Source organism: Parasteatoda tepidariorum, chromosome 2 (assembly GCF_982258835.1).
Source record: "Parasteatoda tepidariorum strain Cologne lab strain chromosome 2, Ptep-v5.0, whole genome shotgun sequence".
In the NCBI taxonomy this organism is placed as follows: Eukaryota; Metazoa; Arthropoda; class Arachnida; order Araneae; family Theridiidae; genus Parasteatoda; species Parasteatoda tepidariorum.
In genome coordinates this window covers 102466828-102493195 of record NC_141756.1, presented here as the reverse complement: position 1 = coordinate 102493195, position 26368 = coordinate 102466828, and the positions used below count along the sequence as shown (strand labels likewise).

The window sequence follows — 26368 nt, the reverse complement described above, 5'->3', positions numbered from 1 at the left end:
TATAAATGAAATGATAATTCATGAAAATATTTTTATTCTCCGTTATATAGGAATTTTTTGAACCCGAAATTTATGGAAATTTTTTAGATTTTGAGTTTCATAAGAATTTTTTATTTTTTATATCGAAATACATGGGAAATTTTTGATCTCGAGACTGCGGAAATTTTTTAATACTAAGATCCATTAGAATTTTTCTTATCCAGAGTTTGTAGAGTCCGAGATTCCAAATTTTTTGATCCTAAGTTTCAACAAAGAAAAAAAGAAAAAAGAGATTTTGAGATGCGTGGGAATTTTTTGATCTCGAGATTCCCGGAAATGTAAGACTGATATCCTTAGAGAGTTTTCGATCTCAATTTTTATAGGAATTTTTGATGACCAGGATACATGCGACTTTTTTGAAGCCGAGTCTTATAGGATTTTTTTTAACTTGAAATTCTTGGGGATTTGAGAATTCGGAAATTAGCTTTTTGAGCTCGTTTTCGGAATAGTAAAAAAAGACTATATTGTGGTTATATTTTATAATTATTACCATCGTACAGCAGACCCAATTTTTTGGGTTTACGGCTACTAATAGTCAACTCCGTAGCCTTGTAATTTAGAACCAATCCTGAAGACAAGGAAACTCCTAGACTAATAAACCCAGATGTATTGATTTGTTATAGATACATGGAAGACTTTGTGATTCTACAAACTTAACGTGCATTAGTCACCATTACTACACGGGGTGCCTTCGGTCGGCTGGGATCAAACCCACGAATTCTTGGACATAGGCCCAGCGCCCTACCAACCTGGATATCCCGGACAATCACTATTGATATATTGATATATTCGGACCAATCACCATTGAAATATTGTTAGAAATTACCTGTTTTCGGATTACTATATTTAACTAGTGGGCTCCGCCCCCTGTTTGCTAACCCCCGAAAATCGACATGCAATTTTATATCCATGCTCGCCTAAGTTGAAATCATTTGAAGTGTGTTCTAGCGTAAAATATTAAATAATTAAATCAAATATTAAAATCTTTAAGACTCAGTTTTCTTTAAAAAGTTAAAATTTTTAGTCAATAATAAGTCATTGAAAAAAATTTTTTAATTAAAATATAATGACATGCAATAGAACACTTTGCAGGAATTAAATAGTAATTATGGTTTTTTTGTTGCCCAAGTCAGAAAAAAATTTCATTCAGAAATTCGTAATCAGGTATGTTTACGCTTTCATGTTTATGACGACTCACAAGCTTGAAATTTCGATTCTTTGACAGCAACGCAAAAGAGAAATGTGGGTGCGTAAGAGAAATATATATGTATGTATCAATGCTTCTTAATTTCTTGTTCTTAATATTTGTTTATATTTAATAACTAAGGCCCGAATTTTGATGACATTTGCATTTTTTTGCATTTTTTGCATTTTTGGACATTTTTTGTCTTTTAGAGCATTTTTTTAGATTTATAGGGCATTTTTCTTTAAATTTTGGGGCGTATTTTGCATTTTAATGCATTTTTTAAAGTTTTCTGTTAATTTTTTCCAATTTTTATTATTTTTTATCAATTTTCATTATTACTCTGGCTTTCAAACAATGAAGAAAATCTATTGGATATTAACAGGTGAAGCAAAATCTTTTCAAATTGAAGAAGAATTGTCAGTAAGTGAGACCGTCTTTTTCAAGTACACACCTATAACATCAGTAGACGTTGAAAGAAGCTTCTGCAGGAATGAAAATTTACTTTCAGACAAGAGACGCTCGTTTACATTTCAAATTATCAAAAAACATTTAATAATCCAATGCAATTCTGATATTTAGTAATATTATGTTACTAATATTTTGGTGTTATATCCATCAAAGTTTCTATACAAAAGAAAAATATTTTGGTGTCAATATATTTTCCTTTTTTTGTTATTTTAGGATATAAAAAATATTTTTCAAACTTTAGTGAACGTAGAACAAGTATTGCATTGCTTTATATTTTTTAAATGACTCATAATAATTTTAAAGAGCAAAACATTTTTTTAATTCAATATTTTTATTTTATTTAAGGCATTTTTTGCGCAATTTTTGCATTTTTAATGGAATTTTTTGCCCTTTTTAAGGGCATTTTTTGCACTTTTTAAGGGCATTACTTGAGATTTTTTAGGTCATCAAAATCCGGGCTCTATTAATAACTATACCAAATGATATTTTTATACTTTTTTGTTTGAAAGTAGTAGGAAAGTATATATAAACTTAGTCATTAACTTAAAACTTTTTAAAACTTACGATCCCGTGTCCATTATTGCTTGGTGTTCAGTAATCTAGGCGTTGTGCCGAAAAAACAAAGTAAGAGTTTTTACAAAAAAAAATTTTTTTTTAATGCAACTTATATTGTTTTAACGTACAAAGATATCTAAAGAACACCGTTAGTAACTTGAACTCTGCGGAATTATAGTGTTAAGTTGGTGGTAGTCCTTTAAGTCATGTAAATACACTAACTACAAAACAATTAATGAAACACTTTCTTGAATTTAATGAGATCGAAGCAATGTCTCCAATTAAATACACTAAAACAAAACCAAAAAAATGAGATGGCATTAATAATTGCTTTCAACCTTTTAAAAAGGAATAAGATACCTTACTTTTTATGCCGCTAAAAACAATCTCGAACTCAGCTGATTCTTAGACTATTTGAAAGCAGTGTCGTCAAGTCATTAAATTAAAATAAATACAATAAATACAAAACAATTACTGTAACACTCTTAAATTTAATTAAAAAACAATAAGTCATTAATTACAACGAATTAAACAAAATAAATTAAACACAACCGACAACCATAATTGTTTTCTACCTGTAAAAGAAACATAATCCCTTAACTTCCATTTATAACCACTAAGTAGCACTTAAATCTTCCGGAATGCTAATGTTATTGAAAATAAATTACCACACCACCCCTTAATAGTTGTAGAAGTTTAAAAACGCGTTAATTGCCTTGACACTTAATCACCGTTAGGAGAGAAATTAAATTTAAAAGCGTTTTCTGAAACTTAATAACCGTTCGTAAACAAGTTTTTGCTATTTTTTGTTCTTAGCCGTTAAAAGTAGGTTGTTTCATAACGTTAAAAAGAGGTGATACTTTTTCTTCCCTTCTCGTTTAAACCGTTTTAATAGCTTTTCTTGAACATTGATTGTTTTAAGTAAATGAATGGTAGTAGATAAAGGTAGTTTTGCGATTTTGTAGTTATTCGTTCGCGATGGTATAAAGCTTTAGTTTCTTGTAAAAAATTGTTTTTCGAAATTGGTTTAAAAGAGCTAAGGTAATATTTTTCATGCTTAAACTCTTTGCTTTTCCTTATTACATTTAAATAATCTTTGACAAATATAATTTATTACAAAATGACAGAATAACAATTTCTATGTCTTGGTTTTACTGTTAACATCGAATTAGAGCTACACTAATGGGCTGCTAACGATGATCCGAAGACAATACTGGCGCATGCGCTACTAGTTCATGATGCTATCACAACTTAGATCGGAGGATAGTAATCACCCAGCCTACGCACCACGCTCCGAAGTTTCACTTCTCAAAAGTTCAAACTGTATGAACTTTTCCAGATCTTTAACTTATTTAGTTAAATAATTAAGATAAGCAGAACTTAAGTTAATAGAAATATTTTTACTGTACTTGCAACAAAGCTAACATTTAAGCATGGTACCAAGAGTACCACAGTCTTTTTAGACAGTTTTCTAATTACGTAACTAAATCTCTTTTTATCGCCAAATTTGGTAACTTTCTGAAATTAAAAAGAAACCCATTTTATTGGAATATTTTTTATATTTACTAAATAATTGTTGAGCATAAATAAATATTCATTTCTTAATTTACTCTGATTTCCCTGGAAGCTGCACTTTTTAAAGGTTTTCAAAATGTTTGAGAAATAAATATGAAAATAACTTGGAATCAATCACTGTCCGTAGCCATATATTATGAAAAAAGAAATAAAATAAAAATGTAACAATACGTCTCAGAGGATCTTAGTTCTGAAGTTCAAACATACATAATTAAAAAATTATAATAAAAACTATTCTTTTTTTTATCATCTGCTTTGTAATGTTAGTCAAAAAAGCTTTTAAATATTTAAATTCGTAAACAGGGTGAGTAGCCAAATCTTTCAATAAAAAATAAGCACCTTTTAAGTACTTTTTAAGCACTCAAAAATATTTTTAAGCACTATATACATTAACAAAATGCAAAATAATTTTCAAAGACCTCACAGGATCGTGATAAAATAACTAGTTTTTGACAAAAAACTATTTTCTTGATTATATTAGTCATTAAAAAATCATCAAGATATTTTTCGGTTTGATTTCAGAGGGTGGAAAATGAAGCTTGAAATTGAGAATATCTTGCAAAATGCAGCAGAATTGCACATGAGAGTGCAATTGTCTGACCGAACCCAGCTCACTAAATGCACGCGCGGACTCGCAAGTATTTCATCAAACCTGTAAAATGATTGGCGCTTCCATACGCAGTGGGCCGACGGTACGCTGAAATAGATTGTGGTTGAATGAATTGTGAAAAAGCTGAATAGAACAAAGTGAAAAGCACGCTTTTGCATAGTACGTGGCGAAAATAGACAAGGTAAAGAAAAAAATCTCGCTTTCAAAAAGGGGAAATTAAGCACTTTCTAAAAACACCCAATTAAAAAAGCACCTTTAAGGGCTTTTAAAAAGCGAGAATCGAAAATAAGCACTTTTTAAAAACGCTACGCACCATGGTAAAGATAACTATGGAATATTTATGAACAAGTTCTAAAACTGGGAGTATATTCCCTATGGAATAATATTAATTTAACTAGATTAGAAAATGTGATGACATACGGCTTTAGTAGCTACTTTTCAAAGATTAATTAATATTTTCCAGAAAAATATAAAAATCCTTAACAAAGTTACATATCTTGATCATGTCATTGAATGTCGCTTCGTTGAATGTCCATTTCTGGTTGTGAACATTCAAAATTTTACCCTTTCTAGGGCCTGGCTAACCCTCTACTCTAAATAAAATTTTAATGTCTTATCATAATATCCTTCATGTTCTCTAACTGAAGAGCACATTTCCAATGCTTTTAAACCACCTAAATTATGAATATTTACTTATGAATATATAAAATAAATAAAAAAATAAACCATATGACAAAATGGTGACAAGAATGTCCGACACCAAAAATGTTCATACCAATAACTACTCGAAGCTGGTTTTACTTTTTTTACCCGATAACTCGTATTTCTTAAAATTCTTTTAAATTTTTATTTAAAAAAAATGTATGATCTTTATGATTTAAATCTCCATGATAACTATTCTTATCAAGATCTGTATTCATAGAAGTAATAATTTTTAGCAAGTGTATCTCTCTCTCTTCGTATGCCTGTTTAGGCAGAGGGGTACGATTGTTCTTGTTTTCCTGTGGCGCCGTCTATGACCAAGATTTCGACTTCTACCACACCCATACGTCACAGGGCGGTCCCATTCATACATCCATTCATTCATCGACAGATCGTAATTTTGACCTGAATCAGAGAACGATCACTCTCCAATCCAGTACCTCCAGAGGTATTGATTTGTTATGGGAACATGGAGGACTTTGCGACTCAACAGATTTAACGTGCATAAGTCACCATTTATTACACGGGGAGTTTTCGACCGGCGGGGTACGAACCCACAAACTCTCGGGCATGGGCCCAGCGCCCTACCAACCAGGCTATCCAGGCCTTAACAAGTGTATGAACAATATTAATACGCACTATTTTATTGTGATGGAACATATTGTACTATACAATCGAATAATCGTGAATATGTGTTACATACCGTACTATAATCGATGCTTAAAACGATGCTTATAATCGATGCTTAATCGATGCTTAGATTTGCCTCGAGTATAATTTAAATTTTTGAATATATTCTTTTTCTTCTTCTTAGGTCAAAATTTTGAATGCCCACGCAACGAATTCAATTATATGTGTTTGTAATGTTAGAAAAAAGTGTTTTTAGACTGCTTTGAAATGCAAATATTTATACCGTATATAATGCACTTAAAATAATCTATACCTTTCGCTCTTTCTCTCAATAGATAAAACAAAAATAATTTCAAACCAAAAATCTTTAGAATTTAGATATAAGTTTTATTTGATATTTTTTTCACTCCTATTCTTCCTTAAAAATTAATTTTTGCTTTTCTTCTCTTTTTCACTTTCTTTTTTTCACTACGTTGGTTGTAATAACACGGATTTCAGTCTTCCTTAATATAGCAGATATTGAAGCAGTTATTATACTGTTCAAATTTGTTTGTAGAGTTACAGTTCTTCAAATATTATGCCCGTATGTAAAGATAAATAAATAAATAAATTTAAATTAATTTCTAATATTTTTTTTTCTTATTTATTTTCTAAAATTTAAAAAAAAAAAAAAGTTCTATTAAAGCATATAGTGAATAGAATTTTCAAGTATTTTGTTAGATTTTAAATGCAAAATAAAAATAAACTAAGCAAATAAATTTAGTAAAAAAAGTGCTGCGAGAAAAGCTGATGAAAAATATTGTTATTAAGAAGCAAGATATCAAATTAAAATACTCAATTAATCTATAGTTTAATCTAGTGATTCTTCCATGTTAGTGATTTTAAAAACTTAGTCATTTTCAAAATGCAACAGGTGACAATTCAATAGTATTTCTTGTAAAAAATAGACATAAACTGCTCTCTCCCCTTGATCTTCAATGATGAATGAAACGGAGCCATAGGGGTAGGTGGGTGAAGCGAACAGGGGACGGTGCTTTTTAGTGCTTTAAATATTGACTACTTATCCATTGTTGTGAAAAAAAATTATTTTTCACTTTGGAAATCCCTTTTATAAGCTATAGATTGAGTTCATGTCAAGAGAGAGAGAATATATAATATAAGCCAAATATTAATCTTTCATTTATATTGAAATTTTCAAACTTTAAAAAAAAAAAAAAAAAAAAAAAAAAAAAAAAAAAAAAAAAAAAAAAAAAACTTAATGGAAGAGATATAAAAGCCGTTTCCTGTTTGAACAGTTATAAATCCCGTTAACGTAACACATTATTTTTCATTTTTTTTGTCGATTGAGTCATAACAACTTTATTCCACATGGATCATTTTTTTCAAGTATTGATGATTATTAATCAGATTCAGATAATCATTTTTTTTCCAGCTACGATATATTGGGAGTACAAATTAGTTCGGTCCGTTTTCAAAAGATGGCTCTGGCTGTTATGAATGTTTCATAGTGACAGCTGGTTTCTGTGGTTTCAGAGAGGTTAGACATCTGTCAATAATATTCAGTTTATATCGCTTTGAGTTTCATTCAAAAACCCTGTTTTTTAATTTGTTGAATATGTTAAAACTTGTGGTAACTAAGTAGCATTTGTGGGAGGTTTTATGTTTCTGCTTTAAATTGGAAGAAAAGTGCATCTGAAGCACATTGAATGCTTGTAGAAGTTTATGGTGACAATGCTCCAAGTGATAAATCCTGTAGGAAATGGTTTTGGCATTTCAAGAATGGTGAATGGTGTTGTATACTATGAGCTGCTACAACCTGGCGACGATCGGTATAGGCTACAATTGATTCGTTTGAGTCGTGCATTACGAGAAAAACGGCCGGAATACGAGCAAAGACATGACAAAGTTATTCTTCTGCATGATAACTGTCGGCTCCATGTCGCAAAAAATTTTTTGGAAACTCTCAAGTGAGATATTTTACTGCACCCGCCGTATTTACCGGACATTGCTCCTTCTGATTACTAGTTGTTCCGACGGATGGGCAGGTCACCGGTTCACTTCTTTCGCAGAACTCGAAAATTGGTCACTAACTTGGATCGCCTCAAAAGACGAGACATTTTTTTCGCGATGGAATTCGAAAACTGCCTGAGAGGTGGGAAAATTAGTAGTAGCCAACGGTGGACAATACTTTGATTAATCTGTTCATTCATTTTGTTCAAAAATAAATGCATTTTTGACCATAAAAAAACGGACAGAACTAATTTGTACTCCCAATATATATTGACAAAATATGCTTACATAAAATTACAATAAGTGTCTGCTAACAAAATGTTTTTGTAGAAAATATTGATTTTTAAGATAAATAACAATGATGATGATAGGTGAGAGGAATGTCTCCCCGTTAGATTAAAATTTCCTAAATGTGTCATAACAAACAATTCTGATAAAAAAATAATTGAAATTCAGAAAAAATAAAAATTTTAAAATTTCTCTTAAACCGTATGTCGAAATGGAAGTCACACGAGAATGGAATCCGTACGAAAATTACATCATTGATAAGACTTGAACATGAGTACCTGGCAAAGTAGATATTTAACCTTTTATGTTCGACAAAAAAGGAAGATGCCAAAAGGGGATCGTTTTTAAATCACGCCATTAAATGACGCCAACCGTTATTATTAATGAAAGTGAAAATACATAATTTAGTTCAAGCTTTTTCCTGATCACTTCTATCACTTCTTTACTCTTTGCCCTTTATTGCTGTTGAAACCATTATGCGTTCGTGAAAGGTCAGGAAGTTACAGTTATAGTTTTGATTTATGTCTAAAGAGTTGTTATCATTATGTTGGAAGAAAATATGGTATTTAAAGATAAAAAATTAATTTTGAAGTTTATACGAATAAAGGATATATTTTTTACATTTTCACTTCCATGGACGAGATAATACTGTGATATTTTCAAAAATTGCTATTTTTTTTTTAGGTGAGTTCATGGATTACATAGTGATGTCAAAAAAAAGTATCGATTCTATCAAAGAACCGATCAGTGGCGTACGCAAGGGAGGGGTTTAGGGGTTTAAACACCCCCCTTGAGCTCAGACAAAATGAAAAAAATAAAAATTTTAGTAGAAATTATGCGAGCTATTATTTTTTAAGACAATATATTTTTATCTGCCTTATGCCTACTTTTTTTTCTCACGGTATTTCTCAGAATACTGAAAAAACATTTACTATAATAGGGTTGTACTTTTGAAACCAAATTTAGGTGATACTGTTACGGACTGGTTCCTTTCTGTCCTACCAGTATAGTTTTCGAGACTGGCTGTCATTCGCGAGATTTTTACGCGATGATTCTGGAATCCTAGACGTTCTGTTGTCTTTGAGACAATTCGAGAATTTTGGAGATGCGGTGAAAAATTAAATAAAAGGGGGAACGGAGTACAGTGGATGATGTAATATCAAATGATTAGGGGCCCCCTTAAAATGGATTTGTTTGAAAATAAATTTTAAAATATTAAGAAAAACAATGATTTTTTTTAAAAAAATCAATTTTAAATATATATTAAAATTTTTTCAAAATGTTATGATTAAAATTTAGTTCTAATTTAACAAAATAAAGTAAAATTCAATTTATTATTATTTATTTTAATTTTAAACATGCTTTCTGAAATGAAAAGATATATAAATACTTTTATATTTGAATAAATAAAAAATATACGAGAAAAACAACTTAATCGAAGGGCCCCAAAAACTTGAATGGCCTAGGTCCCCGCGTACGCGCCGGCCCTGAGCATAGCATTTATTTCTGTGCCAATATATATATTTACTGTTCTTGGATCTTTAGGATGTCAAAACGTAAGAATTTAACAAATTTTAATTACTTTGAGAAAAAATCACGACCTGAAATTTGTGAGGTGACTGCATCTAGTACCAATGTAAGTTTTTCTGTTTTACAGAAATGTGATACTTCTGTTGAAGAAAACGTTTCTAGCATAACAAAATCTGATGAATGTGAAAGTAGCCCTCAAAGTGTTACTTCCCACCCATATGACATTGGACTTTTTTCAGAAGATATTACATTATGTTCTTAAACTTAAAAAATCAAATCAAAATTTAACCAAACAATTTTGTCTAAATAAAAAGTCAAAATTGTCTAGCTGTCTAAATTAGGGAAATAATAGTGCTTTATTACAGACTCGAATTTCTTTTAGTAGTTTCAGAAAATTATGAACACCCCCCTTGAAAAAATTCTGCGTACGCCACTGGAACCGATATTTTCTTACGTTATGTGGTATCGATATATATTCGTTCAATAGTATAGATATGTTTGTTAAATACCATCGTTAATTTTATATATGTTATCTTTAAAGCTCGAAGCCTGCTAGGGTGCATTTTATTTAGCTGATCTGCAGAATAACTAGTGCAATCTGTTAAAGTGCAAAATCAAGTATTTTCCACAATTTACCTAGATACTGGGCACATACGGGCTTTCGTATCCTTTCTCGTGTAGCTAATTTGTTGATTGGTTTGAAGAAATGACATTATATTAACTACCTAATATTTAACTACTAATTGTAATAATGTATAAAACTGTTTGATTCTTAGTATTATATTTTTTAAAGTAATTGATTATTGATTTTTCTATAAACTAATGGGCTGATTGTTTGATTGTAGTAACTTGATTATTTAGATAGCGAAAAAAATAAGTAATAATTTAGACGTACAGTGTGCCTAAGAAACGGACCACCCCGAATATCTTTTGATCTAATAATCGGATCTCCACGTTTTAGGACTCAAAATTAATGGTTCGGGGGGGGGGGTGACCTCAATTACGCTAATTAATTTGTGCAGACGATATTTTGCGTTGCAAGAGCAGACACAAAAACGTACTTTCTCGGAATGAACATACCTTTTTTATGACGGATTCAGATTTCAGACTCCCGTAATTTAGGGGGTAGCCGCAATCTGGGAAATATTGTGCCCATACATTAGAGCAATCCAAAGTTTGTACCCCTTATTGTTAATTTTCATTTCGGCGTATAATCCCCTATCTCAATATCGTTTGAAACTAATGGAAAAATGTGCCTTGGTGAAAATTACCGAGCTTTCTCGTGTTCCCATAAAGCAGGAAATACGATAAATTTAACTATCCTGGTAATATTGCAGGGGTCTGTTTAAAAGAAATTTGGGTCCGATAACGGACCCTTCACAAAATATCTTTTCATAAAAACGGACCCCTCTCAAAATAATTTATCTTTTAATCGGACCCTTCACAAATTTGTTAACCTTCATTATTGTTTTGCTAATCGAATAAACACTTCCCGGGGGGGGGGGCAGAAAGACGGTTCGAAACGAACTAAGTTTTCCAAGTTTCCCTCAGTTTTCAAATGTCTCCCAAGTTTTCAAATGTAGTATTCTAAGAAAATATTTCTGTATTTACGAACATCGTGTGCACATTCTTATTCATATTATAAATAATTGATAATAAATTCGTAAATAAATAATTTATCAATTTATATTCATGAAATTAATTAACAGAATATTACGTAAATAAAAATTAATTTCCGGCAATTTTTTAATTAAAATATTATAAATTTAAGAATTGTTTAAGTTTACTTAATGCCTTTACACATTAAAAGTGATACATAATTGCGTTATTTAAAATATGACAATTCAAATAATTAAAAATGTGAGTGATTTTGTTTCCATTATTCGTCCGAAATGAATATTCTGCGTTGAGCAGTATAGACTAAATACCAAATATTTGTTGCATCTCTGATTTAGTAGCAGCAATTGTTGAGCAGAATCTTCTAGATATTTACAATTTAGAAACTTCTTGAAAGGGTTTTTAGCAATTTTGGCAATAACAGGACCCTATTTGCACAAATTCACAAAAGCAGGACCCTGGTTGTAAGAATGTGACTTAACGCTTATTTTATATTCACAAATTATGAGTAGTTTTTTCACAATTTTACAGGAACAGGACCTTTCACAAAATGTCTGGACAGACCCTTGTTTTGAATATACTTTTTCGCAGAGCATGATTTCATATAATTTTATTTGTTATCAGTTATGATTGCGAAATTATCGTATTCGATAATTATAGTTATTAATAATGATTGCAATATTATAGCGTTTAATAAGTATTATTATATTCGTAGTGTTTGATATTCCTACATGTATTATCAGCAACCGGTAACCTCTGTAAAACCGAATTTTGCGTTGTTCCTTCTCTTTGGCAAACTTTGCTTCATTGTCCCTTTAACCTATAAATCTTCTTTTTCAAACTGTGGAAAAGAAAACAACCTTAAAAAGATCGTAAACATAATAATAAAAGTAATCAGAATTAGATAGTTAACTATAAAAAAGTTTAACTTAACAAGAATTTAAATCAAAAATAAATTTTTCAAACGTAATTCAGATAATTTAAGAGTATTTTTTTCTTAAAAAGTTTGAAAAATTTATATTTTTATGCTATGTAAGAGTATTAAAATAAAAATATAGTTTTTGTTGTTCAATCTGGAAGTAAACTAATATTTATTTAAAAAAAATAAAACTTCTGTGTGAAAAATTGTAAACTTTTTTACATAAAGTCTTTCAAAATTTCAATATTCAAAATGTTCCAGCAGCAATATAATTTATTCTGAATAGATATTTAGAAAAAAAAAGGAAAAGATATTTAGAAACGAATCACGACTATTTTAAAGTTTTAAATGAAATATTTTTCAAGAAAAAAATATCATCGTTAGTTTAAAAACTGAAAGCAGTATAATTTATTCCATTTTTTTTAAAAAAAAAGTTGAGTTTAACAATTAATTATTCTATGATATTTTTTTCCAATTTCCGATTGAAGATTAACGCTTGAATATGATTTATATTTAAAAATGGTGTAGCGGAACTCAAAAAATGTTCTTTTTTTAATTATCTTGAATTTTAATTGAAAAAAATGCGAATTCTAAAAGAAATGTTTCTTTTCAGTTGCAATCTTCCCAACAAGAAAAATATTTTGAAAAAAAATCGGTGCTTACGATCATTTATCACAGCTTAATTTTTTTTAACTTCTGCATCAATTTAAAATATTTTAAGCAAAAGAAATAATTCGTTCATTCATAAAAAAGAGTTACTTTTTTTCAAATCTTACATTATTGTATGAATAAATATTGATTTAAGTATTCTAAAAATGTTATAGTTAATTTATAAAATTAATTATTTATTTATGTCTCTAATTTAAATAATTTGCGTTTTTAAACCTGTCTTTGAATGTTTATCTTGGACTTGTGTTTGTCCTTTACAAATATTCAACGATATTTTTGTTTATTCTTTAATTCTATCAAAGGGTCTTCTAGGTGAAGTACATTGCATAAAGAAAACAATGTACAATTTTCTTTTTACTTTCTATGACTTATATAAAATTTACACTCGAATTTTGAATTTTTTTACTAGAATTTAACTTAAGCACTGACATTATTTAAATGCAAACACTTTTATGAAATAATGTAAAAATCTGATAGAATTTTCTTTTCTTTTGAGCTAAAATTTGAAAGAAAAAAGGTACTATGATCTCTTACGCGCTCCATAAACCATAAAAGCAGTGTTAATGACTTGAAAGAACTTTTAATAGGCAATCAAATATGCTGTTTTCAAAACCATTCTAGCTCAAAAAAAGTGAAAAAAAAACAGCATTTTATAAATTAAAAGAGACCTTCATATTTGAATTTTTACAAAAAAATATTATGATAAAGAAAATTTTTGTATTCACCAATATTCATGTGATGGTTATACTAAAGCAAATTAGCATCATAAGTTTATTAGATCTCAATTATTCTGGCATGCCAATGGAAAAAATTTGAATTGAGCAAAACAGATTTAAAGACAAAACTTTAATGATTAACTTTATAACTTAAAAAGAGTTATAAAAGAATTAAAACTCTCTAATATTTAGGTCAAAATCAAACATTAATCTGTTATTGATTGTTTTTACATAGTGATGAAAAACATTTTTATCTCTTGAAATACGTATAACTGTTTTTCATACTTCTCAGTGTAATTTAACAATAAAATTAAAAAATAAGGAACTATCATCACTGATAAACATTGACTAATGTTATCTTTGTTTTGTTTAGTTTAGCGCAGTATGATTGCATCAGGCTCCTTTATCTCTAAAATAAGAACAACACTTATACCAATAAAAGGTTCTAAACTTTTTAATACATAGAGTCAGAAACGTGCATCCTTCAATTATTGATAACGTATTTATAAAAAAATTGTACCTCTTGGAGAATTTTTTTTTTAAATGCTGTCAAGTGCACCTTAAAATTATCATAATAGTAATGAATGTGGAATACAGATCCAATCTACGAAGCATTCATCCTATCACGTGATTGAAACCAAGGACATTAATAGACATACGTCTACATTCTTTTGTTCTTTTACAAGTACACCATTATTGTTAGAATGACTGGCTCGAGGAGGATGCCAGTGGAAATTGTAGCTTACTTGCCTATTATTGTTAATATATATTTTTATTAAGTTTAGCACAGCTTCTTTATTTTTGAGAAACCCTCGCTTCACCCCCTTTATCCTACAAATGGGGGCTCGTCCACGGGAATGTGGATCGCGATTTGAGCAATAACCGGATCTGTCGCGAAGGACAGAATTGATCCAGAAACTTTCATGAAACTTTCGAATCATCCTGAAATTATTGGATTATTTTGTGAAGCAGAAGTGCAGTCATCTTTTCCGTGGAAGTGCAGTGTGAAATCCTTGGATACGAAAAGGGATACGAATCTGGTTTGAATCAACGAAACATTGAATTACCATTGGACACTGAGAGTCTCTTCAAACAAGGTAGGAAATTTTCAATTTTAAAAATGTATAAAAATTCAAAGAAAGAAGACCTAGTAAAAGTATTACAGGAAATAGGAGGCATCGCAGACAGCAGCGATAATATCGTTAAATTAAAAGAAAAAATTGAATGTTCCGAAATATTTAAGAATGATTCTGAATTTGTCAAAAATTTGATAACTAACGCCGTAGAAGAAAGAGTACAAATAGCAGACAGGGAACTAAAACAAAGCGAAATTCAGATTGAGTTAGAAAAACTAAAATTAGAAAGACTCGAGAAAGAAATGCTTTTATTAGAGGCGAAAAACAAAGCATTTGAAATTGACCCTCCCAAAACAATAAATGATACACCTCAAACAAACATTGAGAATCTAATTCATAGCATTAAAACTCTATCTCTTCCAGTTCCATCGAAACCTGAAAACTTTATTCAATTTTTTTCATCGTTGGAAAGAGCTTTTAATACGAAAAACATAAATGAGAGGCTTAAAGCTGAAATCTTAATTAATATGCTAGGTGAAAAAGCAAACAGCATCTTGTTATACATTGAAGAAGAGGAATTAAAAAATTACGAAAAACTTAAATCATTAATTCTAAGAGAAAACCAAATAACCCCTCAACAGTGTCTATTTAATTTTCGCCACCAAAGAAAAAATTTTGATGAATCACACATTCAATTTGCAACACGAATTCGTTCAACTTTTGAGTATTATTTACGTCTGAGAGAAGTAAATGACTTTAAAACATTATGTGATTTAATCATTTCGGATAAAATATATGAAACACTAGACAGAGACACATCCGCCCATATTGGCGTAAGACAGGCTAATGGTTGGTTCAAGCCTCTCGAATTAGCACAAGAATGCGATATTTACTTTACGGCAAAAAGAAAATCGCAAATTGAACAGCAGTCAACATTCAACCACACAGAAAATCAACATCGATATAGGAGCACTTTTCATTCTCCTAAAAACACTCATCAAGAAAGATATAGGGCAAACACTTTTAAACGAACAGATAAATTGCCAGACACTAGAAACTGCTACATTTGCGGTGCGAATTCACATTTCGCAAAAAATTGCAATATGAAGTTTAAAGAAACTCAAAACCAAACTAATCCTTCACAAATTAATGCAAATCAGATTAATCAAATCGAAAGTAAAAACTCAATCAATGAACAATGTGTAAATAATTTGGAATTTATTGAATTAAACGTTAATGAACGAAAAATTAACTGTTTAGTAGATTCGGGTTCACGCATTTGTGTTATAAATAGCAAATATGTAAATTTGAAAGATCGTATCCCAGAAAGTTCAATTGAATTAAAAAGTTGTTTTGGAGAGATAATTAAAGCGAAAACTTATTCTCTTACAATTTCACTCCCAAGTCAAAACATCATTAAACGTGAATTATGCATCCCGTTCGCAGTAACCGATAAACTTAGTATGAATTGCGTCATAATTCCTCAAGTAAAAGCTCTTCTTTTCGAGTGTCAAATTTCAGATTCGCCAGATGTTAAATTCAAAACAACTTCGAACACTTCGAATAAAAAAATAAATGATCAAAATGCTTATGCAGGAGATTTATTGCAAAAGGAAAATTCTCAATCTCAATGTTTACTTTTAAACAAGAAAAACGATCTGTGTTTAAATGATTCCTTGTCTTTTGATAATTCCTTATTATGTGATACTTTGCATGATGATAACAACTTTTTATTTGAATTTCATGATGATATTTTTAATTGTTTTCAATTGAATATAAATGATATAAATACTATGCACTTAAATCATATCAAAAATGAGCATGTTAAACAGGGTGTATTTAATCTTATCCAAAACTATAAGCCTCACAAAGTGAAAACAAGTAATTTAGAAATGAATATAATTTTAACAGACGATACACCAATTTACTGTAAACCTCGTCGATTACCATATGTTGAAAAACAAATAGTTGATTCCCAAATAAAGGAATGGTTATCAAAAGGTATTATTAAACCTAGTAATTCAGATTTTGCTTCCCCTATTGTTTTGTGTAAGAAGAAAAATGGTACTATGCGTCTTTGCGTGGATTATCGTAAGTTAAACAAAAAGACAATTAAGGACAGATTCCCCCTTCCTGTCTTAGATGATATTTTAGATAGTATAAGCGAGGCAAAAATTCATTCTCTACTGGATCTTAAAAACGCATTTTTTCACTTACAAATAAATGAAGATAGTCAAAAATACACATCATTTGTCACCACCAATGGTCAGTATGAATTTACCAAAGTGCCCTTCGGTTTAGCTAATAGCCCTGCCGAATTTCAACGATTTATTAATCACATATTCAGAGATCTAATTAATGAAGGCATTATGGTAATATACATGGACGATATAGACGTAATAGCGAAGGATGAAATTGAAGGTCTAGAGCGTTTAACAAAAATCTTTAAGATAGCCTCAGAATATGGCTTGGAGATAAATTTCGAAAAATGTCAATTTCTAAAAACTAAAGTTAATTTTTTGGGACACATAATCGAAAACGGTACTATTACACCTTCAATGGAAAAAACGAAAGCAGTTACAAATTTCCCTGAACCTAAGAATATCAAGCAAATTCAGAGTTTCTTAGGCCTTACAAGTTATTTCCGTAAATTTATTCAAGGATATGCATATATTGCAAAACCATTAAGCGACTTATTGCGTAAAGACACTAATTTTATTTTTGGACCAGAACAAAAAATCGCTTTTCAAAAATTGAAAGAAAAATTATCAACAAACCCAGTTCTCAATTTGTTTAGACAGGGTGCTAGAACAGAATTGCATACAGATGCATCTAAACTTGGTTACGGAGCAATCCTATTGCAAGAGGGCGATGATGGAAAATTCCACCCAGTTCATTACATGAGTCGGAAAACCTCAGTACAGGAAGAAAAATATTCCAGTTACGAGTTAGAGGTCTTAGCTATCATAACAGCTTTACAGAAATTTCGCATTTATTTATTAGGACAAAAATTCAAAATTGTTACCGATTGTTCGGCATTCCAAAAAACTATGGAGAAAAAAGAAATTACCCCTAAAATAGCTCGTTGGGCATTATTTCTAGAAGAATTTGAATACGAAATAATTCATCGCTCAGGGACACACATGCGTCACGTTGATGCCTTAAGCCGTTATCCAATAATGATTATTGAAACCCCTGAAATAACACCTAAAATTTCAACAGCCCAAAAAGAGGACGAATTTATATCAACAATTAAGGAATTAATTAACTGTGGTAAAAAGGATAATTACTTTGTGAAAAATGATATTCTTTACAAAATTGTTAACGATAGAGATTTATTAGTGGTCCCTAAGACCATGCAAATAGAAATTGTAAAAAATGCTCATGAATTAGGTCATTATGGGGTAAACAAAACAGAAAATCTTGTTAAAGATAAATATTTTTTCCCAAACATCAGACAGTGCGTAGAAAATGTAATTAACAGTTGTGTTAAGTGTATTTTAGTAAACAGGAAAAAGGGAAAAGCAGAGGGTTTATTAAACCCAATTCCAAAAGGTGAAACTCCATTAGACACATATCACATTGACTTTATTGGTCCAATGCCATCCACCAATAAAAACTACAACCATATTTTTTCTGTGGTAGATGCATTCACAAAATACGTATGGCTCTATCCTGTAAAATCTACATCATCATTCGATGCCATTCAGAAATTAAACCTACAACAAACAAATTTTGGAAATCCTAATAGACTGATTAGCGATAAAGGTGCCGCGTTTACTTCTAAAGAATTTAGCGACTATTGTGCAAATGAAGACATTACTCATCTTACCATCACAACTGGAATCCCACGAGGAAACGGAATGATTGAAAGAATTCACGAGACACTTATTCCCATTTTAGCAAAACTATCCATAAACGATCCAGAGAAATGGTATAAATACGTACCATTAGTACAAAGAACATTAAACTCTACTACATCTAGAAGTACCAAATACTCGCCATTTGAACTGCTCACTGGCATTAAAATGAAACAAAAACAAGATGACAAGCTTTTGGAAATATTGAAGGAAGAACATGAAAACACCATAATGTGTAACAGACAAGAGATTCGTGACAACGCTAAAGTCAACATTTATAAGATTCAAGAGGAAAACAAGCGAACATATGACAAAAAGCGGAAGAAAGCTCACAAGTATGAGAAAGGGGATGTCGTTGCCATTCAACGAACGCAGTTCGGTACAGGACTCAAGTTGAGACCAAAATTCTACGGACCTTATGAAGTTACTAAGGTGAACAACAACGATAGATACAATGTCAGAAAACTTGGAACTCACGATGGTCCTAATATGACTTCTACTGCTGCAGACCATATGAAGATCTGGGGAAATTGAGGAACCATATGGACTGAAAAAAAAAAAAAAAAACTAATAATTTTTTTTTGTTTCTTATAGCCAATTGTTTTGAAATATTTGCTTTTGTACTGTTCTTTTTTTTCTTGTGTATTTTCAGAAAATGTCTTTGGAACAAACATGTCTATTGGTGAGAAGGTGGTCACCGCGGTCGGTGAAGAGCAGGACGGCCGTGTGGAATACAGATCCAATCTACGAAGCATTCATCCTATCACGTGATTGAAACCAAGGACATTAATAGACATACGTCTACATTCTTTTGTTCTTTTACAAGTACACCATTATTGTTAGAATGACTGGCTCGAGGAGGATGCCAGTGGAAATTGTAGCTTACTTGCCTATTATTGTTAATATATATTTTTATTAAGTTTAGCACAGCTTCTTTATTTTTGAGAAACCCTCGCTTCACCCCCTTTATCCTACATGAATTATATATGCAAGTAAGAACTTAATTAGGATCCACGTTCTTTAAAATAAAATATTTAAGACTTATTTACTTTGATTATTTTTCACACCTATTTGTTATAGATTACTTTTAGTGATGATAATGAAAGGTATCTCTTGAAATTATCATTGTTTTTTTTAATGCTGTCAAGTGCAATTTAAGATTACCTTAAAAATAATTAATTATTTTTAACAAAGAAGTACTAAATTATTGTGAGCTGCAATTTCTTAAAAAATTGCAAAAGGCAAATTTATTTCTCTCCTACTCATTTTTAAAGAGAGAAATAATTGTACCAAGAATTCTTTATTTAAAATATCGTCAGTGTTTTAAGATCGAACATAAAGTATTGTTCCAGTATAAATATTTATGAATGTTATTTTTATATTCTACTGAGAGAGCAGTATGATCACATTAAGCTTTTTTTTCTTCTCTTAAACACAATCAACATTCTTCTACCAAAAAGATTTTAAACCCTCCATTACACAATTAAAGTCAAAACCTCTCACCTATCTGTTATTGATTACATTTAGTGGTGATAAAAAAATTGATCTCTTAAAATAATAATCGTTTTTTTTTAATTGCTGTCACGAACAATTTAACGGTACCTTAAAAATAACGAACTATCTTTAGCAAATCAGTACTTAATTTTTGAGAACCACAATTTATTAAAAAATTACGAAAGGCAGATTTATTATCCTTATCTCTAACTCATTTTTAAGAGGAAAAATCGTATCCTGAGTTTCTTAAAATGAAAACGACGTCAGTGTTTCAAGGTCGACCGTTAAAAGTATTGTGTCCAAGATAAATAATGATTAATTTAGTTTCGGCTCATCATTACAAACTAACTCGGAGCCATTAATTAAAACCGCGTTATCCTGACGTAATGTTTTTAAATAGTGGCTTGCACTTCAATTTTTAGTGATCTGTCCATTAATTAATCTGCTTATTAATGGGTACTTATTATTCTTTATCGTTCTCTCCCTAAACTTTTTGTGTGGTTCGGAAATTAATTGTAGAACATATTTTAGTGGTAATCCAGTTCGAATTATTTGGTGGAATAAATTGTTAATAATGTTGTAAGGAAAGAAATTAACGTTTTATGGATAACATGGTGCTTAGCGTTTTTAAAAAGTGCTTATTTTCCATTTTCGTTTTTTAAAAGCCCTTTAAGGTGCTTTTTTCATTGGATGGTTTTAAAAAGTGCTTAATTCTCCCTTTTCCAAAATGAGATTCTGTTTCTTTACCATGTCAATTTTCGCCACGTATTATGCAAAAGCGTGCTTTTCACAATTCATTCAACCACAATCTATTTCATCGTACCGTCGGTCCATAACGTATGTGTTGAGGTTTGAGTTCGAGATTAGTTAGATAGTTTGAGTTTCCTGTGCTGGCAACATCTTATTGTTTTAATATTCTTTTTGATGTAAATAAAAGTTAAGTTTTCAGTTTATTCTACGTGACTTTCAGTCTGATTTGCTCTCAACAAAACCCAACATTTGGTGCCGAAATAACTCGATAAGTCATACTGAACTTGTTATAATTACTTTCGTCGAAAATCTGAATTGGAATGACTACCGGTAGTGAAAAACTTGTAATATTTAAACGCAAACGAACAACGCTACGTACCGTTATTACGAAACTAACGACGAAATTGAACGATGCTGCTAGTACACAAACTGAAAAGGAATACAACATTGAACGTTTACAAGATAAAATAAAAGAATTAACCTTGGCAGACGATGAAATACATAATTTTTTAAATAATGAAGAATATCAGGAAGACATAATAGAATGCGAAAGATACACAGAATATGCTCATTTGGCGTTATTTAATTTCAAAAGAACAGCGAATCGGAATACGAATTCAATTTCTGAAACATCGCCAACAGCTGACAATATAAATAATTTTTCAGCTTCGCCTTCAAATGTTACAGTAAAGTTGCCTACAATAAAAATAAATACGTTTTACTGCGAAATTGAAGAATTCCATAGTTTTTGGGAGTGTTTCGAAAACTGTATCGACAAAAACGAAAGTTTCTCGCTGATTGACAAGCATGTTTTTTTGCGGGGATATTTAGATGGAGAAGCAAAACGAATAGTTGATGAAATTAATATAACTGCAGAAACATATGCAACAGCAAAGGATATTTTGAAATCGAAATATGGCGATAAAGATAAAATAATACAGGCTCATCTCGATTATTTAGAAAACCTAAAACCTGTCGAAAATCACTCTCCAGCAGCAATAAATGAGTTATATATTGATTGTAATCGAAGAATACAGGCTTTAGATGCTTTAGGAGAAAAAACTCAATCATACGGAAGAACTTTGGCTCCTAAAATACTTCGTGCTTTTCCTCATGAAATCTGTCGTAACTGGATTGTACATGCCAAACGTGAAAATTTTGGTGAAAGCGATATTTCAAAATTAATGAAATTTTTATCAGAAGAGGTCGAGGGATCAATTACTGCAAGTAATATTAAAGGTTCACTAGCTCCAGACTATCCTATTAAATCTTCCTTAGAAAATTTTAACGTGAATTCTAAATCAGTTACCAAAAGTAAAATAATGTCACCCTTTTGTCCTTTCTGTGAAACTGTCGGACATTGGCCTCAACAGTGCAATGTTGTAACGGACATAGACGTGCGCATACAGAAATGGAAGACTAGTAATAGATGTTTTTTGTGCACTAACCGAGGACATAACAAAAATAATTGCCCCCGTAGAGAAAAATTTTTCTGTGCTAAATGCAAAAGAAAACACCATACATCAATATGCAAACCTCTAACCAATGAGCAGCCTGTGGCTACATCTACAAACAAAATTGATGTATCGTCTTCCAATTTCGTTCATTTGCAAACTGCGCGAGTTTTTATAACTGGGCCCACTGACATTACAAAACTGACACGTTGTCTATTGGATGGTGGAAGTCAATCTAGTTTCGTTTCTTCTAATCTTGTGGATACTTTAAAACTCCCAGTCATTTCAACCAGACATTTGGACATTCAAGCCTTTGAATCTCCAGCTAATGTTGGCTACATGCGAAGACAAGTCAAATTTCAGTTATCAAGTATCTGGGACAAATCTAAAGTTAATGTTACTGCATTTGAAAGCTCCAACAAATATGCATCACACCTACCTTCATCAACGGATGTTTCACTCTTTGCTAAAAACAAGCGAATGAAACTCGCTGATCCAGATGATTCATTGTCGAACTTACCAATTGAGATTTTAATCGGTGCAGATTACTACTGGATTGTTATGAATTCTGAAGCTCCAGTCAAGTTGTCGGATTCTCTGGCCTTGGTCCCATCAAGTTTTGGTTGGGTACTTAGTGGAACTCGATCACACGCAGCAGTTTCCTTCATTTCAACGGTTCATAATGTTGATGTGGATACTTCAACTCAGGAATTAGACAATGTGGTACGAAATTTCTGGAACTTAGAGAGCATTGGTATACAACCAACACAACAAAAAATAAGTCCTCACAACTCTGAACTCTTGACGAACTTTCATCAATCTTTTGAAATCATCGATGGTAGAAGAATTGTAAAATTGCCTTGGAAACCAGAAGTTCAACTTTCGTCGAAAAATTATGAAGTCGCAATTCAACGATTTAAATCTTTAACAGGGAAAATGCATAAAAATTCAGAATTCAAAGAAAAATATATTGAGCACATACAAGATTTCATTGATAAAAAACACGTTGAAGTTGTCTCAGAAACACATGATGAGGAACGTTTATATTACTTGCCCCATCACGCTGTAAAGAAAAATCACAAATGGAGAAACTAAGTGGCGTATAGTTTTTGATGCATCTTCACATTCTCCAGGTCACCCATCTTTGAACGACGCTCTTGAAGTAGGACCAAATCTTCTTCCCGATATCTTAGCCACATTGTTGAGATTTCGACTTTCTAAAATAGCAATCACTAGTGATGGGCGACAAGCATTTCTGCAGCTGATTCTAGCAGAAGAAGACAGAGATGCAACACGATTTATTTGGTACAATACTACATATACTCCTGATGGGAAACTCTGCACTGAAGATAAAATTGTAACCTATCGATTCACACGTCTTCCATTTGGACTCGTCTCTAGTCCATTTTTATTAGCAGCTTCTCTTCGTGAATTGACTGAAAAACACAAACAAGCATATCCTACAGCAACTAGGCACATTGAGAATAACACCTATATGGATGATTTTGTAACTGGAACATCTACGGATACTGAAGCTCTGATTCTTTACCAAGAACAGCAGCAACTTACATCACTTATTAGCCTACCATTAGACAAATGGACTACAAATTCTAAGATTTTGAAAGATATGTGGAAACAAGAAAACGTCTCGTTTAAGGATATCACGCAGGTCTTGGGTGTTAAATGGGATACTAACAGTGATGTTTTTCAAATTGATGTGCAGACAAAGATTTTTCAAGCATGTAAAGAACCAGTAACAAAACGTTTACTACTGAAGTTGATGTCAAAATTTTACGATCCTCTAGGCTTGTTTACTCCAGTTACAGTAGTTGTGAAGATATTGTTTCAAGATACAAGACTTAGTGGTATTCAGTGAGATGAACTATTACCTCCATCTGTAGCACGGCAGTGGCACAAGTGGATAAATGAATTACACTATCTGAATGAAATATGCATCCCAAGATGGATTGGCTTTTCCGAAAATTCCAACGTTACCATACATGTGTTTTGCGACGCTTCGGAACGTGCATTTGGTGCTTGCTTGTACGCTCGTCCCGCAGATGATATTTCTACAGAGATCCATCTCATTTGCAGTCGAAATAAACTAGCCCCAATTAAAAGGGTCACCCTTCCGAGACTTGAATTGTTAGCTGCACTACTAGGAGCTCGCCTACTCCAGTATTTTTGCAAGGAAACGAACATGAAATCCCACACTGCAATACTATGGAGCGATTCTACTGTAGCTTTAAGTTGGATAAAGGGAAATCCTAACCAGTGGAAAACATTTGTCTGCAACAGAACAACAAAAATTCTTCAAAACACTACTTCAGCACAATGGCGCCATTGTCAAGGTACAGATAACCCAGTGGATCATCTTACTCGTGGTACCTTTCCATCACAGTTATCGATTTTAGAATCTTGGTGGCACGGTCCGAAATGGCTAAAACATGATCCAGAAACTTGGCCTATCAAAGTTTTGTCTACACGTACACACCCTTTAGTTGAAGCTGAATCACGAAAAACCAAATTTCAATCCTCCTACGTTGCAACTGCAGAACCCATCATAGATATATCTCGTTATGGTTCTTATACGAAACTTCTTCGTGTGACTGCCTGGATACTACGTTTTGTATACAACTGTAAGACTCAGCAACGCATAACTCATGAACTGAATTGTAATGAAATAGAGAAATCTAAAAACTATTGGATACAAACTGCATAGAATCAATGTTTCTCAGCTGAAATAAATGCCTTAATAGCTAAACTTCCCCTGCCGAAAAAATCCAAAATTTCCTGTTTCAATCCCTTTCTCGAAGATAATTATTTGCGCCTTGGGGGGAGGCTGCAATTTTCAAACATTTCTTCTGACACTCGACACCCTTTATTGCTCGATGGTAAACACTATTTTGTCCACCTTTTGAAAGCGAAATACGGAAAACAAATCGAAGCTCCTTTACCTCCTGAAAGAGTTGTACCTTCTGCTCCATTTACTACCACAGGAATTGATTTTGCTGAACCTGTGAATATTCGATGTTTGAAATCAAGAGACACAGCCTACATAACACTATTTACTTGTGCAACAACACGTGCATTACACATTGAACTTGTGTCGGATCTTACCACAGACAAATTTCCTTTGGCACTACAACGTTTTGTTAGCCGCAGAGGACTCCCACACACAATCTATACCGACAATGCTACCACTTTTCAGGCAGCGAATAAGGACTTGATTCTGCTATGGCAAGTTCTGTCATCAGCTAAAACTCAGCAATATTATGCCCAAAATGGCATAACTTGGAAATTTATCGCCCCACGAGCGGCTTGGTGTGGAGGCTGGTGGGAGCGCCTAATAGGAGTTGTCAAGCAATGTCTACGAAAGGTGCTCGGACGAGCACTTCTTGACGAGGAAGGTCTGTCCACGGCCCTCATTGGAATAGAAGCCGCTCTGAACAGCCGACCTTTGGTATACGAAGATGGAAAAGATGACAGTTCCACAGCCTTAACACAAGCCATTTCTTGACAGGACATTTCTTGACATTCCATCCAGCCCAAATAACAACACATAGCTAAGAAAAATCTACAAGCAGCAGCAGGACTTACTCGACTGCTTTTGGAAAAAATGGTCCAAGGAATATTTGCTTCAATTGCTGTCATTTCATCAAGTTCGTAATCAGGACAATATCATTAACATCCGAATTGGCGATATTGTACTTCTACAAGAAGATGTCCGACCACGTCACATGTGGAAGAAAGCTAGAGTGGTGAACTTGCATGAAGGACGAGATGGAAAAATAAGATCCTGTGAGCTGAGAGTTAATGGTCGCAATATAACCCGTCCGGTAGCTCTGGTCATCCCCCTCGAGGTCGACCAGGGTGCGGAGGATGTTGAGGTTTGAGTTCGAGATTAGTTAGATAGTTTGAATTTCCTGTGCTGGCAACATCTTATTGTTTTTATATTATTTTTGATGTAAATAAAAGTTAAGTTTTCAGTTTATTCTACGTGACTTTCAGTCTGATTTGCTCTCAACAAAACCCAACAGTATGGAAGCGCCAATCATTTTACAGGTTTGATGAAATACTTGCGAGTCCGCGCGTGCATTTAGTGATCTGGATTCGGTCAGATTATTGCACACTCATGAGCAATTCTGTTGCATTTTGCAAGATATTCTCAATTTTAAGCCGAAAAATATCTTGATCATTTTTTAAAATGACTAATATAA

At 31.9% G+C, this 26368-nt stretch overlaps 2 protein-coding genes across 2 annotated transcripts in view; both read left to right on the top strand.

Annotated features, from left to right (window-relative positions):
* The window catches only part of LOC107450037 (GTP-binding protein Di-Ras2), a 101028-nt gene that overhangs the window by 44223 nt on the left and 30437 nt on the right, over window positions 1–26368 (top strand). The gene's annotated exons all lie outside the window — the stretch shown is intronic.
* Window positions 22017–25668, top strand: LOC147815959 (uncharacterized). The gene is made up of 4 exons (XM_087156670.1): window positions 22017–22986; window positions 23282–24020; window positions 24111–24787; window positions 24887–25668. Exons 1-4 carry the CDS (start codon window positions 22017–22019, stop codon window positions 25666–25668), a joined length of 3168 nt encoding a protein of 1055 aa, XP_087012796.1.